Raw genomic sequence first — 16,845 nt, 5'->3', positions numbered from 1 at the left:
TGTGGAGGTTCCAGTTAGTGATGCGGGAGAGGACCAAATTGGAGCCTTTGTACGGAGACAAGAAGGCTAGGACAACGTTTTGAGGAAAAAAGAAGAGTTTATGATGTATAGAGAGTTTCACGTCATGGGTGAAATATACAAAGACTCGGAACATTGTACAAAGATGTCCAGAGACTCTTACCCTGCCGGGTAGCGTCACTGTCACACTTTCCTACACGATCGGGTGACAAAATAATTCCTTCCCATATATTTAGAAAAATAAAATTTAAAATACAAAAGCAATACCAAAAGATGCCAATTCAATATACATCTATACTCTGATATTCAACTTCTTGCCTTTCACACTTACTATTTAATATCTAATAAAATAACGTATTAGATAACAACTATTGTCACACTTATTATTTAATATCTGATAAAATAATGTATTCGATAACTACTATTCAAATATATATACTCGAGTAGTTTTATTATTCAGAGTACTATTTATTTATATTATTCCACAAATTAATTATACATGTATGATATCACATAGTTGTTGAACCAGCTATAAGTTCATGTCACATAGTCATGTTTCGCTAACATATGCTGTCATGTGCATACACATGTCTCTGTTTTCCTGCGTTTCACACCCAAATACCCAATAATATGTTCTTCTAGATAATGTTTTATAGTAATATAATATATTAGCTAGGTCAAATACAACATAATTAAATAATAAACTAAGGATAACATTGAAAATAAAAGAGACAGGTGCTAATATAACATTAATTTAGCAATAAATGGTCGTCAGATAACATTGTGCATACGAAGTGGAGTATAAGGAAATTCGTGTTTAAAGTCTATAGTGAACGGTGATTATTCAACCATTATTTCCTAACAATTGTCAACCATATATTAAACCCAAGTTTTTGGAAATATGAGATGTAATTGGATACATTGAGGAGGGATTTAAAGAAAATTTAAATGTATTATGCTATATAGGAAGCTGATCATGAACTGTTAAATGTATTACTATGCATTATAATTAAAATAAACTCTACTAAAGTGATGACTCAATAAGTTTTAGCTATATAATGATCACACATGCATGTTTAATGGTTCTTGCATCTTAATTTACTGCAAGTTGGAAAAAAGTCACCCCATGCTCGTGGGATATACATATGTAAATATATTTATGCCCAATATAATTTGCTAAGTATTATCATTACATCGCTTTCCAGCTACAGTATTTCGATTAATTACGCAATTCACAGCTCAAATTAGCTTGGTTGCATGATTTTGATCCCTGTTCTAAAGTTAATTGCAACATTAAATTAAATACCACTCAAGCTTGATACTTTTAATTTGCTTCAAACAGTTATTATTCTATCCCTGAATTAAGACGGACAAGTTCTGATCCGTTTGTGTAGTTTTTTCAGAATTGGTCATTTTGTATAATTAAGAGCGCAAGTCTTGTTTATATCATTAAAAAGAGTAACTATTAAATAACGAAAAGTACTAATGGTTATATAGCTACTACTGGCACTACATTAGATGGGCAGGCCCCGCCCCTGACCTCTAATATCATTACTATAATTAATCCATACTATTGTTATTTTAAACGCGTCTTTAAAATTGTCAATTGTGGCCTACATCTACATGCGCGCATGCTGTATCCATTGCAACACCAACTCCGAAAATTCATGTGTATATATACTATATACAGGTACAGGTGGATCATCACTACTAGTACTATATAGATATATATAAGTCTCTGGAATATAAAATAGAAGGAACATTTTTTCAGGTCCACAAACTTTAGCAAAGTATTATTTTAAGTATGTGAACTTTGAAAATATTATTTTAGGTCTGTTAACTACAAGTTAATATCATTTGAGGTACTTTTTTTTTATATTTTTCAAAAAAATTGCCGAAAATGCCCTCAAGGCCGTGAGGGGCAGTTCTGTCAATTTAGTTTGATGGGTGGTCTGACGCTGCTACAATAAGATCAGCCTTTTAAGTGATTTGACATACTTATGCACTTTGTCATATCGATGAGAGAAGAGAGGGAGGTACTTCCTGTATTTACTCAAATAATTCAGAATATCTTCTAAAATTTCTACATGGCGACCACTTCTACAAATGGATGTCACTGGTTACGCTTAGAATATGTTAATTGTTTATGCCGTGAACGGGCCCTTAAAATCGTTGCAGATTCGAGGAGGCATTCGCACATTATAATGTTATATTTTGTTTGCGAGAAGAAAGGGAAGAATGGTGGGTGCTCATTTTTTAGAAAGGGAAGTATACTAGGAAGTGACGTCTCTGACATAGAGATGCAGCATCGAAGGAATTGTCGAAATTGCCCTTTGAAGGCCTTAAGAGCATTTTCGCCAGAAAAAAGTCCAAAATACCGCAAATGATATTAACTTGTAGTAGTTGATAGACCTAAAATGATATTTTCAAAGTTCACGGATCTAAAATGATACTTTGACAAAGTTCGTGGACCAAAAAAGAAGTTCCCTCTATAAAATATACTACTACCAAAACAGTCGCGCTTACAAATTACAAATTAATGTCACGGTACACATATGCGTAATGAACTACAGTATATAAATTATAATGAGATGTTTAGATCAGATATAACATAAGAATTTCTTTTAAAAAATAGTAGTAGTACTCCATTTTCTGCATTAAACACACGTATATATATGCTCCTCACGATCCATTTTCTTACATCATCCTATCAGCAAGTGTACAAATCTCATTTAAATCCTACTTGATATATTTTCTAAAATCAGTTGGGACTCTACATATGTCATTAACAATGAATAATTGGTAGTGCTTGTTTTTCAAACCCTCCGTCGACAAATATATAAATGAAATAGGTAGCTACTGTTGGACACCATTAATGCATGTCTTCACATAGATTGGTGCTGATTAAATCAATGGACTTTCTGTTAATTAAATACAGCCATGCTCATGCATGATCTTTTCAATAATATCAAATTGAAATTTTAAAAAAAAAAATACAATGATTGATCAATCCCCAAGCCGAGGGCTATAAATTCCAGCAGTGGCTTATTAAAATTTGCACACACACTTCACATACATCAAGCCGAGAGAGATGGCAATTATCCCTCCGAATCCAGACATGCAAGACCTCAAGGTGACATTCCAAGAATCAACCCTAGTTTTCCCTTTGCACCAAACCAACAAAAGATCCTTGTTCCTCTCCAACATAGATCAGATGCTTAACTACAACATCCCCACCGTCTACTTCTTCGCCGCCAACCCCGATCATCCACCGCATCTTGCCGCCGCCAGACTCAAACTGGCGGTGCAGAGAGTTCTCGTGCACTACGATTTTATGGCGGGGAGACTCAAGCTCAACCCCGAGACCACCCGCCTCGAGATCGACTGCAACTCCGCCGGAGCTGGCTTCGTCGTGGCTTCCTCCGATTTCTCGCTCCACCAGATAGGCAACTTGGTCCATCCCAACCTCGGATTCCGCCACCTCGCTATCCAAACCCTGGACAACGTCGATTCCGATAATCAGCCGCTCTTTATTCTTCAGGTACTTAATTCATTCACTACTCATCTTTCGCTTTCGACAATTTACACAACACATTTTACCCAGTGGCGGATGTAGGGGGGCTGGAGGGCCCCCCTTTAGACCGTCCCGAGAGACTAAATGTCTCTTGAGCAGGAAAATAGCATGATCGCCCCCTTCAAATAGTATTAGTACTTTTTTTCAATTTATGTTATTAAAGGCTGGAGGCCCCCCCTTTATAATAGCATGATCGTCCCATTCATACAGTAGTAGTGCTTCATATCAATTTATGTTATTAGTCTTTCAACTAAGAGGTCTATGGTTCAACTCCCGAATTAGGTGACGTCTTTCAAATGCGGTGGTTTGGCGATCGGACTGTGCGTGAATCACATCTTACTAGACGGGATGAGCGCCAAGGGTTTCAACCAAAACCTAGCTTCTCAGGCTTTCGACGACGAGCCATTGGCGGTGGTCCCATGCTTCGACCGCCGCCTCATGACCGCCAGGTCTCCACCAAGACCAGCGTTTGACCATCCCGAGTTCTTCAAGCCCGACCTGGCCCCCCTCTCGGGGCCCCCGGTTTTCGACTGCAAGAGAGAGAAACTGGAGTACAGAGTATTCCAATTAAGCCCTAGCCACATCAAGCTGTTAAAGGAAATGGCCGAATCAGAAACCAGAATCAGCAGCTTGAGCGTGGTGGCGGCGCTTGTGTGGAAGTGCAAGGCCTTGTCGAAGCAGGAGGGCGGCAAGGAGAGGGTGTCTACTCTGCTGAACGTGATCGACCTCCGCCCCAGGCTGCAGCCCCCCCTGCCGCCGAACTACTGCGGCAACGCGCTGCTGGTGGCGTACGCGTCTGCCACGTGTGAAGACATTGAAAGGGTGGAGTTCAAAGAGCTGGTGAAGATGGTGGCGGAGGGGCCGGCTAGAGTGACGGACGACTACGCTAGATCGGCCATTGATTGGCTGGAAATCAATAAGGGGCTTCCGTGTGGAGAGTATATGGTGAGTTCTTGGTTGAGGTTGGGATTTGAAGAGGTGGTGTTTCCGTGGGGGAAGGCGCTGCACTCCGGCCCCGTCGTCAGCCACCGCAAGGATATCTGTTGGGTGTTTCCCACGGATGATGGAATCAATGCATTGGTTTCGCTGCCGTTGCCGGAGATGGGCCGTTTCGAGGCCTGTTTCCGGAACTTCTTTGCGCCGGAATCTGATCGTGCCGATGTTTAGATTCCGATCGCAGCATCGGAGAATCTGGTTTAACGTTCTGTGCTGGTGTTGGTTTGTTGGTTGGTTTGTTGCTGTCATATAAGTATAAATTAAATAAGTCAACTACTGTGACGTGTAATTTTACTTGAATATAATGAAATTCCTTGCTAGTTAGAGTGTCATTTAAAATTAGTTTTAAAATTTTATTGATTGTAGTGGGATGTTGTCAGAAGACAATAAAATGAAATTTTTAAAGAACGTAAGAAATGAAATTTATAGTGGTACAATTGAGGCGCTAAATAGTGGAATATATGAATGGTATATTATTATTACATCTCATGATCATGTATTAATGCTATATACGAAGGGATAATATAGTTATCTGTGAACAACTTATTGATGTATATTTTAAAATATGTTTTAAGTCAAAGTAAACGTTACTCTATAATTGGAAAGATGTAGTACTATTATATTGAATTTATATTTAAGACCGTGAAGAGAAGCCACACCTTATGTAATTATGTCAATTCAATAATCCGATAAAATTAGTGGGTTAGGACTGTAATTTTATAACCTGAATATAAAACGGGCTAAACAGATTTACCTGAATGGGTTGGTGGGTTAAACGGGCTGGTTACCTAATGAGTTGCAACTTTTAATTAAAAAATAGTACTCCCTCCATCCCAGACAAGATGTCACACTTGAGAAATGGCATGGGATTTTAGGAGATGTTATTTTGTCTATTAAGTGGTGAGAGAAAATATAATTTTATAATTGATGTGAAAAGGAACTTTTTCCAAAAGAGGAAATGTGACATCTTTTGCGGGACAAACTAAAAATGAATGTGTGACATCTTTTGTGGGACGGAGGGAGTATTAAATTATAGGGGTTTTTTGTATTTTTGAATTTCATGTGACACAATCATTAGTCTTATTCAATCTTTATTCTACAATTTCCCCCTCGATCTCACACTATCAACTTTCAAGTTCCACATCGACTCATTATTTCATCGTCCCATCTTCTGCCACTACTGTTTTACCACCATCAAAGTCAATCAAGACAAAACTAAGAACTAACCCATCAAAATATCAATATATTTATCATTTAATAATCATTCATGTAATATACATGAATTTTAATTTTCATAAAGAATTAATTATGAACAATACTAGCATAATGACACAATCGTAAGCTTTAATTCAAATTAATTGATTTAATTTTGATTTATATTTATTTATGTTGTAGTTGATCATGATGAAATGCTTCTCTCTAGTTATTATTAAAGAAAAGTATGAAAATTTGAAGATTTTATATGATTCTAAAACTAAGAAAAAAAAATAACTAAAATATAAAATCATTTTATAAGATAAAATTTTGATAAAAGATATTATTTTCAAAAAAATTTAGTCCCGAATTGCTCAACGGGTTAGCCCGAAAACCGGCGAATTAAGGTTAGGGTAGAAAATTTATGACCCGGAAAATTCATAACTTGAATAGCCCGCACCCAAATAGCCCGGCAACCCGAGTGGGTTGGCCTAAACCCGAACGGATTAGCCCCATTGACATCCTTACGTAATAGTCATAATAATATATAGGCGTAGTTGGCTGCCAGAGGCTACTCCGACTCGCATTCTATTGATCATAAGTGCCAATGTTGTAATGTGTGTGAGTTGATCAAGCAGTAGAAAAGTTAATGTCTGAGGCTAAAGGTATCTGATTCGAGTAGCTGAGTACAAATCCTGTTGTGCGTGTAAGTTGATCAAGCGGTAGAAAAATTAATATCTGGGCCCAAAGGCGTGCGGCCTTTAAATTTAAATTTATTTATCCATTAAAAAATTTTAAGACCTAAAACTTATTCTGGTCAAACTATACTAATACTAGTATCAATCATAATTTTTCGTTAATTTTTTAATTTGTGTCTTCCATCAACACGTTTTCACAACATGTATTCATGTAATATAAATATTGTGTAAATTGCAGTTTTGATATGTTAAGTTCGACTTCCATCAACACATTTTAGGGTGGGGATCCTCTACATCAGCTCCTTTAATTTGTGAGGAACTGTTGTGCATTTTTGCATAGCAAGCCGAGGATCTCATCCCACATTTTGTATTCAACTGTCCAAAATCTATAGCGTTTTTCAAGAGGCACAAACAAAACCCATTCATTTTTTTTTTCTTTTTATTCTTTCCTTTCCGTTTTTCAAGCTGTGTCTTCTTGACTTTTTAAATAAAAATAGAAACTTAAATTGATACCACACCAATATGGCAATTTCCATTCACTTCTTTCACCAATATTTAAATGGATACTATTATCAATCATTCCAAATCCCACACCATATTTATCCTCAATGACGGACGGAGATGGGGTCGCGCGGGGTCGGCCGACCCCACCACCCGACTATGAGAACTAGCAAATCTGTCTTTCGAGCTATGGTCGACCTCATGCGCGAGTTAGTCGCGACCCTCTTTTACCCGTCTCTGTGTGTCTATGCTAGTCTCTTGGTCAATTTGTGAAAATTAATGAAATAAGCAGACGAAAAAATGATCTGGAGAAGATGAATGAGGATGGGCTTAATTAGATGTGCATTATAATTGGGCAATATATTAATAATTGTGTTTGACAATGAAAGATGTATATTAAATGATTAAATAATTTAAACTTGATTGTATTTATTTTAACGGAATGCGTTAGATGCTTTTTTTTAATTATGTTCTGAATTGTTAATTGTGTATTTCTTAGATTATTTGTTTGCTATTTATGTTTGTGCAATGTAAATATTCTGATAATTGATTGTTTATTATATTATATTAATGGTGAATTATGAATCTTTTTTATTATTTACTTGCTTATTGTATTAGTTGAATTTCTTAGGTTTACATACGAGTTTATCGTAGAAAGAAATGTGTTTCTATCGATTTTTCTATTGCTAATATTAAAATTGAACAATAATTATAGTCAATCTTGGATTACAAAAACCTAGTGATAGCCTCAATTTTGAGATCATATTATATGAATACTTGATATCGTATAGAAGCCCCGAAATGGATACTTATTTGGATTTGACATTACAAACAACAAGCGATACAGCTATTCTAGCTAATGTGATAATATAATAGAAAATAATTATTTAAATTTTGTATTTATTCTATATTTATTCGACCCCACAGTGAACAATTCCTGGGTCCGTCATTGTTTATCCTAAAAGGGAACATCTTTTTTGGTCCGTGAACTTTGAAAATATTATTTAAGGTCCATCAACTATGGGTTGATATCATTTGAAGTACTTTTTCACTATTTCCAAGTTTTTCTGGACGAAAATACCCTCAATACCTTAAAGGGTATATATTTTTAATAAACTTATCATATACTCATATTTTTTATAAATATCTTTACAATATATTTTTGACGAATTTTCTAAATATAATTTGACCTTCAATATTATCTCTTAATTTTGTGACATGCAAGTCAAATTGCTTCTTCAATTTTTTTTATTAAAGAATTTTAAAATTGAATAAAGAAATTTTCTTTAATAATAAAAAATTGAATAAGGATCTTTTCTTGCATGTCACAAAATTAAGTGATAATATTGAAGGTCAAATTATATTTAGAAAATTCATCAAAAATATATAGTAAAGATATTTATAAAAAATATGAGTATATGATATGTTTATTAAAAAATATATATCCTTAAATTATTGAGGGTATTTTCATCCAGAAAAATTTGGAAATAGTAAAATAGTACTTCAATTGATATTAAGTCATAGTTGACAGACCTCAAACGATATTTTCAAAGTTCACGGACCAAAAATGATACTTTGGTAAAGTTCATGGACCAAAAAAAGATATTCCCTCTTATCCTAATCCACAAATAATTTCTTTCATCCTAAATACTAACTCTGTCTTCAACAACAAATTTTCACAATGAATACCACCAATAATTTGTATTAGTAAGTGTTTTATTAGTAGTTAGATGTATATCAAAATTAAATTAGCCATATTTATTGGATTCAAACCAATAACTCATTAACTTTAAACCTGTTGCTCAGTAAAATAGTGGTAAAGCCCAAGTCATTTACTATTTCCCCTTTCTTCCTCACTCTACAGTCTACACTGCTCTGGTTCTCTGTGTTCAAGTTTTTTAATCTCTTCTATCAGTCTATGTTTATTACAAGCTTACAGCACAGCCAGATTTACTAATACTGTAAATAACTGATTTTTTTCACATAAAACTGCTGGTACCGGGTGATTTTTTTCTTCCTTGGGGCGATGTCGGAAGCCAACGGAGGGAGCGACCATGGAAAATTTACATCCGGGTATGTGGTAAATGGTTTGAGGGTGGGGGAGGCGGTCGCCCCCTCTTGCCCCCTTGATCCAACACTGGTTTAAACCATCTTTAAAATAAGAAACAAATATAGAATAAGCATAATTTGAATTATTAGCAATTTCTGTATTAATCATAACTAAAGATATGGCTTGAACTTTACCATATTTTACTAGAATACACGCATACAGCATACTTCACATTTATCTAACAAAAAAATTGGATAGAAGAAGCAAAATAACGTAAAAATAAGACCTTTTAACTGTACTTGAATTTTATCATTGAGTTTAGGGGCCAAAATGTTAATAAAGTAAATACAGAGGGGTGAAATGATATCTACCTTATTAATTCTTTCTTCTTTATCTGTAAAACCTCGCATCCGTATTCTCAGTTTCAGAGGTAAGCTCTACTGTTTTGCTCACATCTTTTCCATTGTTTCCATAGATGTTTGATTTTATATTATGAGCTATAGTCTCTGTAATTAAAACATGTGAATCGCTGATTATTGTATGCCTAGTTTGACATAACCATACATTTCTTCATCACTAACTGAAGAATGTTAGGGAAAGAATTTACTAATAAATTATGATTGTAGCTACTGATACTCTGTGGCTTAATGCGTCGAATTTGGATTACTATCTCCCTAATTTCAGAGAATGATGGTTTGATGGATAGTTTTTCCAATGATGTTAACAATGTGATTGAAGTAGGATCACATTAAATGATTAATCTTGAGTTTTAATATCCTGCTCGTTGTTCCGTATTATGTACCAATGTAAAGATTATTTCTTGCGTCCTTTCATCACTTTGCTTGTCTTTAATTTCTAGTGTTCCAGTGGGCAGGGAGAAAGGCTGAGGTCCATTTTTGTTCTTGTTGCTCAAGTTCAAGTTTCTTCACTTGGAAACACACTTAATGCTGGAAGTGCATGCTTGTATAGCTACCGAGAGGCTGAGACGCGAATATCTTATCCACACAGAGTTTTTGTTATGAATATCTTAGAGCATCCGCAGCGGTGCTCGTCCGTCGCCTTGTCCGTCCGTGCCGCTGGACAGAGCTCGTCCGTCCGTGCCAGCGGCACGGCGCTGCTCTTAGCTAAGAGCACGTCCGTGCCGCTGAGCAGCCATACGTGGCGTGTTTTTATTGGCCAACGGCTATGCCGTTGGCAAATTCGATTTTTAATTTTTTTTTTTTAAAATTCATAATTAATTCAAAATAATACCAAAAAAAATATATATATTTTTGGATTCCCAAAAAAATAGAGCCGTTTATAGACGTTTTTTTTGGATTTTTGTGAATTTTTTTTTTTTTTTTTAATCCCAAAATCATCTATAAATACACACATTCATCATCCACTTACACACATTCATCATCCACTTTTCACATCAAATTATCTCGCATTCATACTTTTTCATACTAAATCATCTACATCTTCCAAACTCTCTCTAAAAAAATTCAAAAATGGATTTCACCAATCTCATTGCGGAAGCGGAGCGCGAAGAACAAGAATATTATGAACAATATCTTTTTAATTTTTAGGATTTTATTTGTGTAATTTTTAATTTTTAGGATTTTAATTATGTAATTTTTAATTATTTTGTAATTTGTAATAGTATTTCGGATATTTTAATGCATTTTAATATTGTGAAAATGTTTTTATTTAAATTGAATAATAGAATGGTGGGACCCTTGAGCTTGTCCTTAGCTAAGCAAGAGCACGGATGTGGGTGTTGTGCTCTTAGCTAAGGACAAGCAGTAAAAGTGGGTCCGGGAGCACGGATGGGGATGCTCTTACATTCAATTTCTTCTTTCGTCCCAGTTAGGCCACCATCACTAGTGTCACAACCTTGTTTCAACTCCCTGCCTCTGTTTAGTTTTAGTCTTATTCCTAATATACATGTGTGCCCTTCTCATTTGGTCAAGTTCCCACCCAATCCGATATGCACTCGCAGGCTTCCCATTATTGCTGCAAATCAAGAGGCAGTGTCTGAAGTTGAGTTCGAGGAATATTTGGAGAAGGATTGGTCATTTCTTGAATTTGATGATACAGATACTAATGCAGAGCATATGCAGAAAATTGATCGCATCATTTCTGCAGGAAACATCAAAGAAACATCAAAGGTTCTTGTTTCTGTTGGTTCTGAAGCATTTGTAGATAGGATCATTTGTTCTTCCCCTTGTGAGCAGTTATTCGTTGTCCATGACTCTCTTTTCGTTCTAGCATGCATCAAAGAAAGATATGATAAAGTCAAATGTTGGCAAGGGGAATTGATAGATGCGCCTGAGAAATGGACGGCTTTTGATGTCGTATATCTGTATTTCCTCCCTGCTTTGTCCTCTGAACTCAATCAGGTTCTTGCAGCTCTCGCTAAGCGCTGTTTGCCAGGTAATTTGGGAATAACCTGTTGATTGGATATTTGCCTATTACATTGTTCCTTGATTGTTTTGCTTTCATTTTTTGCTTTTTGTTAAAGACTACTGCATTCCTTGTGAAGTACTAGTGCTAGGTTAGTTGTGTGATTATTCCTTATCAACTCCTTAATGTCTGTATTATGATGCATCAGTGTGGTGACGGTTCTTGACTCACGTAACTCTGACATTCATTTTTGGATTCTCAGGAGCAAGAGTAGTGATCAGTCATCCCCTTGGAAGGGAAGCTGTTGAAGAGCAGAAACAGCAATATCCAGATGTTGTGGTTTCCAATTTGCCAGAGAAAATGACTCTACAGACGACTATGGCTAACCATTCGTTTCAATTGTTGGAGTTCGTGGACGAACCTGGCATCTACCTTGCTGTTATGAGATTCAATTAGGAGTAGGACGACAAAAAGATCATTACATTTCTTACAGTTGAAGAGGTGTTAAATGTTAATCCATTTTGTCTTCAATGTCGCAAATGGTGTTATCCAATTCAGCTCACTGATTTTGTTTAAATGGGCCAATGCAAGATGTATGGGTTGTCAGCCACAGTGCAAGTCTAATGCGACTATTGTTTAAATGGGCCAATGCAAGACTCATGATGGTGCTCACAGCAGCAAGAATGGGGTGCACATTTATCACATGTTCTGCTATTGCTCCACTGTAACTTTTCGCTGAACTTGCTGCCATTTCTAACATTAGACGTTGCACCATTGGTTCCCAATTGCTTATTAAAGCCATGAAAGTCCCTTGTCAGTTCAAAACCATCTGCATGATAGCTGGATTCATATTTGCTAGTGACAACCCCATTCTCTAATAATGTTGCATCCTTTCTCCTGTCAGACAATATCGAGTTTGAATCCCTATCTGAATCTTTGCAGAACTTCAGCTTCCTGCGAGGATACTTGAAGTGATCATATGGATATGAGGAGTTCCAATCTCTTGTATTGCCAAAATCCTCATCCAGTGTATCTTCGGTAGAATTATCCTTCTTTGAATAAGTGTACTCTGTCGAAAGGTGGTAATCTTGAATATCAGGAGACAACAGACTGGAAGGATTATCTTTCGCATCTTTCGCTGAGAGACTACTGCTACCAATAGTTACCCCCTCATCAATGGGCATCGTAGGCTCATCCTTTGTAACATCATCAACCACAGAATTCAAATGTGATTCAGCACATTTCTTTTCACGATTTTCTTTCTCTCTCAATCTTTCCTTCCTTCGAAGCTTCGTTTCCCTTTCTTTTGCCCTCCTATACTCCTTCGCGCTTTTGCGTTCTTCCTCTTCACGCTTTTCCTTTTCTTCTTCTTCAAGAAGTTTCATCTATAGAATCACAATTATGGTGGAAATAACAGGTCAATCAATTTTGAGCAAGGACGTGAGGAGGCTAGCAACTGAGCCAGATCTAACAGTATATATCATGTGTTAAGCACCTGTTTTTCTAATGTAATTATTTCCTTGCAAGCAACATGTACACGTTCTTCTACCAACGCCAAAAGTATGTGTAAATGTAATTGTCTAAATTATTATCTCATGGTATATTCGTGTTTTTCTAATGTAATTATTTTTATATGAGTTTCTTAATATATTTGTATAAATATAAAATTTATATTGATTAAAAGTATATGAAAAAAAAATGAGTATTGGGGTTAGTTGGAGTCATTGATAAAAGGAAAAGTTTTAATAAGTTGGGGGTTGTATATGTGGATGAAAGAGAAATGAGTATTTTATTCAAAAGTTGATTGAGGTTGGGTTGGGTGAGTGTCACCAATAGGGATAGTGTGAGAAAGGAGGCAGAATTGGAATCCGTAAAAATGGATTGGGTCATTGGGATTCATTTGATTGGGAATTTAATAATACTATTCAATATTTTATACATTTACACTAATTCCTAACGTACTCCTATATATTAATCTTATTACTTCCTTCGTCTCATAAAATAGATATCACACTTTCCTTTTTTAAATTGTTCCATAAAAGTTGTTACATTTCATTTATTTGGAAAAAAATTCTCTCTTACATTAATATAAATATACTATTTTCTCTCTTCATCTAACATACAAAACAACATTTCCTAAAATCTCGTGTCGTTCCCTAAGTATGTCATCTATTATGGAAGTATGGGATGAGGGAGTACTATTTCTTAAGATTTTATGAGAAAAAATATTTTTAATTACTCAAAATTTTGCTTTTTAATAAAATTTCTTGTATTATAGTAATTTATTAGTATTAAGTTTATATACGCCCTCCGTCCCAAGATAAGTGACTTGTATTCCTTTTTGGGGTGTCCCACTATAAGTGACCTATTTCCATTTTTAGCAAAAAGTCATCTCTCTTACTTTATTCTCCACCTACTTTATTCTCTCTTCTCTCCTCTACTTTTCCTTCTCTCATACTTTACTCTCTCCACTTTAACTTATTTAAATACCATTCCTTAAATCTTGTGCCCAAAAAAAGTAGGTCACTTATCTTGGGACGGAGGGGGTATAAATTAGTACTACTTTAATAATACTTCCTTTATCCATGATTTATAGTTTCATTTTGACCCAGCGTGAGTTCCAAAAAATGTGAAGGAAAGTAGTGGAAAAAATTATTGAAATGTCAATTCCACTTTTTATATTAATGTTGTAGAAGAACATGAGTGTAAGAATTTTGTAGAGTACTATAGGATCCACTACCTAAAATGAAAAAAAATAAAATAAATGAGAATTTAAATTGTGTATATCCTTATAATTCATGTGTATTTATGTTCATATAAAAATGAACTAATATATACTCTGAAGATATGTCGGGATAAAGACTAGTCTCTTCCACATATAACAAGAACGTGTGCTATGCTTTCATTAAATTTTAGCCCGATTTCTTTAAATTTCAGGTTCCATAACTGGTAGTAAGAAATATAAAATCGCGAAGTTTCCTATTTTTATTGTACAAATATGCTCAAAACGATGTAAATACCCTGATGAGTCTTCCTCTCCACAATCTCATTCCACGCCCCGTTGATCAAGTAACTACTCTTCGGCGTCTTCCTCCTCCTTCGACCCAAGGCAGCGTCGCTGATCTGGCTCGTCAGGATGGATAGACGGTTGTGCTTTTTGCTCACGTTGGTGCTAGTCAGATCCTTCCCACGCGCTCCTGAATTCCTCCAGCAGTGGCGGAGGAGGATTAGGCGGCGCTGCTTTCTGGATTGCGCGATGCGCGGTGGGAATGAGGACGTCGAATTTGTCGCCTTCAATTGTAAACAAGTCTCCCACATCTTTCATTTTTAAATCCCTAAACCCTATGATTTAGGGTTTTTCGGAAGATTGATTTGAATGTAAAGAGACAAATGAAGACGATAGATTTGAACACGATATACACCCGAAGCCTCAATTAATTACAAAATCCGCATCAATTAACAACAAATTACTGACACCGTAATACAACCCTAATTAAATTTCTTCCCCCAAATAAGAAACTTTACTAGTACTCCTATTTGAAATCAAGAAATTAAACAGCGGATATACATAAAACCCTAAATCCAAAACTCAGGCGCCGAGCGAGCCATTCCCCGGCGGCAGGCGCACGAGGGCGAAGCACAACTCCCGATGAACTCGGAAACACCACAATTGCACCACCACCCCAATCCTTAATTTGTGCTTAGCCACAATAGCATTCCACTTCCCATTGATAACGTAGCTGGACGACGTCTTCCCGCCGTCCTTCTTCGCCATGTCCCACCGCGAGAACTTGACGGTCTCCGACGCCGCCAGAGACGGCCCCACAACCTTCACATCCAAGTACTTCTTCTTCTTGCTCTTCGAGTCGTAGCCGCGGAGGTGCTCCTTCTCTCCCTCCGTCAAGAAATCGTCCGCGATCTGGTTCATCGGGATCGACAGCCGGTTGTGGCGGCTGCTCAAATCAGTGCCGTAAAGCTGCTTCTGTATCACCAATTTCGCCGGCGCGTCCGCCCCACGCGATATCTCTTCGATCGCAATTTTGAATTCCTCCGGCAGCGGGGGGCGTTCGTTGCTGTTGATGGCGGGGTTTGGGATCTTTCTTCTCTTCGAGTCGGAGGAGGAGGGTTTCTCTATTTTGCGCTTCGGGCGTGGGATTTGCGCGGCGGCTTTTCTCTCGCTCTCGAGAATCTCCGCCGCTCGTTCCGTCGTGGCGAGCAGAACGTCGAAGAGGCTGCCTTTCATGTCGAGTTTGTGTTTCATATCGTCGATTGTGATGTTTCGGATAAACATCTTGGTTTAGTAGGTGTGGAGAAATTGTGAGAGGGGGAGATGGGATCGGAGATGTTATTTTATAGATGTAATGAACTAAGGAGTATGTTTTTTCCGTTAAGCGTATATGGAAAGAATTTTGAATATGGTAAGTTTTTTCCGTTGTTATGTAATCAATGGTAATATTCCTAGTGGAGATGGGAGAAGTGGTTTTACTTTTAATTCAACTACGGTATTTCCTTATATATGATTTTGCTTTGGATTTTGGCTAATTTTAGATATGCTTCTTTAATGTAAACTCGCAATAAAATTTATAATTATTTAATTAGATTTATCATTGTTATGCTCAGAGAAGAAAGATAAAAGAAAAGCAATACATGAGACATATAACATTCTAACCCCCGTCCCACAAAAAGGATTCAAATTTAGTGTGAACAGAGGCGGACTTATGTTGCTACATGGGGGTCCTTGGAATCCCCAACTATTTTTTATATTCTCGTATGTATTACTTCTTCCGTTCCACAATAAGTGTCACACTGTATTTTTACCATAAATGGTAAGTAGGTCTCACATTCGACTAATTCATTTCACTCACGTTTAATTTTATTATAAAATCAATATAAAAAAGTGGGTCTCGTATTCTATTAACTTTTTCAATCCACTATTCTTTACATTTCTTAAAATCCGTGCCCACAATAAGAGTAACTCCTATTATCGGAGGGAGTATATTCATACCACATTTTGCAAATCATTACATAAGGCAGATGGTGTGGAACGTGATTTGCATAGTTAAATTGTCTGTTAACTTTTATCATACTAGTAAATTAGTAAATTTTCATATAGTAAATTTCATTTATTTATCTAGTATTTAAATTATTCTTATGGTTCTTATAATTGATTCACTACTTAGTAATTCATTTATTTATATTTTTTGGTGTAATTTTTGTTTATATTCCTACTTGTGTAAATGTTGTTCTTTAAAACTTAAGAATTAAAAAAAAGTTTTCCCTATAAAAATACATATATATATCATTATAATATTAGTAAATTAAATTTTGAAGTTATATTTTCATTTTAAAAAATATATATTCTTCAATTATTTTGACACCAAATACTATCACTATATGTATCTTTAATTGATATTATTAATTTTTAAATT

General features: G+C 35.9%; 3 protein-coding genes across 3 annotated transcripts; 2 read left to right on the top strand and 1 right to left on the bottom strand.

Annotated features, from left to right (window-relative positions):
* Positions 1 to 3,037: 3,037 nt before the first annotated feature.
* LOC125205589 (rosmarinate synthase-like) lies at positions 3,038 to 4,908 on the top strand. Its single transcript, XM_048104623.1, has 2 exons — positions 3,038 to 3,559; positions 3,875 to 4,908. The coding sequence occupies exons 1-2, from the start codon at positions 3,110 to 3,112 to the stop codon at positions 4,757 to 4,759; spliced, it is 1,335 nt and encodes a 444-aa protein (XP_047960580.1). The 5' UTR covers positions 3,038 to 3,109; the 3' UTR covers positions 4,760 to 4,908.
* A 4,099-nt stretch (positions 4,909 to 9,007) lies between these two features.
* Positions 9,008 to 11,880, top strand: LOC125206306. The gene is made up of 4 exons (XM_048105579.1): positions 9,008 to 9,121; positions 9,891 to 9,994; positions 11,013 to 11,446; positions 11,679 to 11,880. The coding sequence occupies exons 1-4, from the start codon at positions 9,008 to 9,010 to the stop codon at positions 11,870 to 11,872; spliced, it is 846 nt and encodes a 281-aa protein (XP_047961536.1). The 3' UTR covers positions 11,873 to 11,880.
* Positions 11,881 to 15,005: 3,125 nt separating this feature from the next.
* On the bottom strand, positions 15,006 to 15,659 carry LOC125206305 (putative B3 domain-containing protein At3g49610). The gene has a single exon (XM_048105578.1). It carries the CDS (start codon positions 15,657 to 15,659, stop codon positions 15,006 to 15,008), a length of 654 nt encoding a protein of 217 aa, XP_047961535.1.
* Positions 15,660 to 16,845: the final 1,186 nt, after the last annotated feature.

Source organism: Salvia hispanica, chromosome 2 (genome assembly GCF_023119035.1).
Source record: "Salvia hispanica cultivar TCC Black 2014 chromosome 2, UniMelb_Shisp_WGS_1.0, whole genome shotgun sequence".
NCBI classification, from domain to species: Eukaryota; Viridiplantae; Streptophyta; class Magnoliopsida; order Lamiales; family Lamiaceae; genus Salvia; species Salvia hispanica.
Note: the sequence above shows the minus strand (reverse complement) of the source record. Positions and strands in the feature narration are given on the sequence as shown.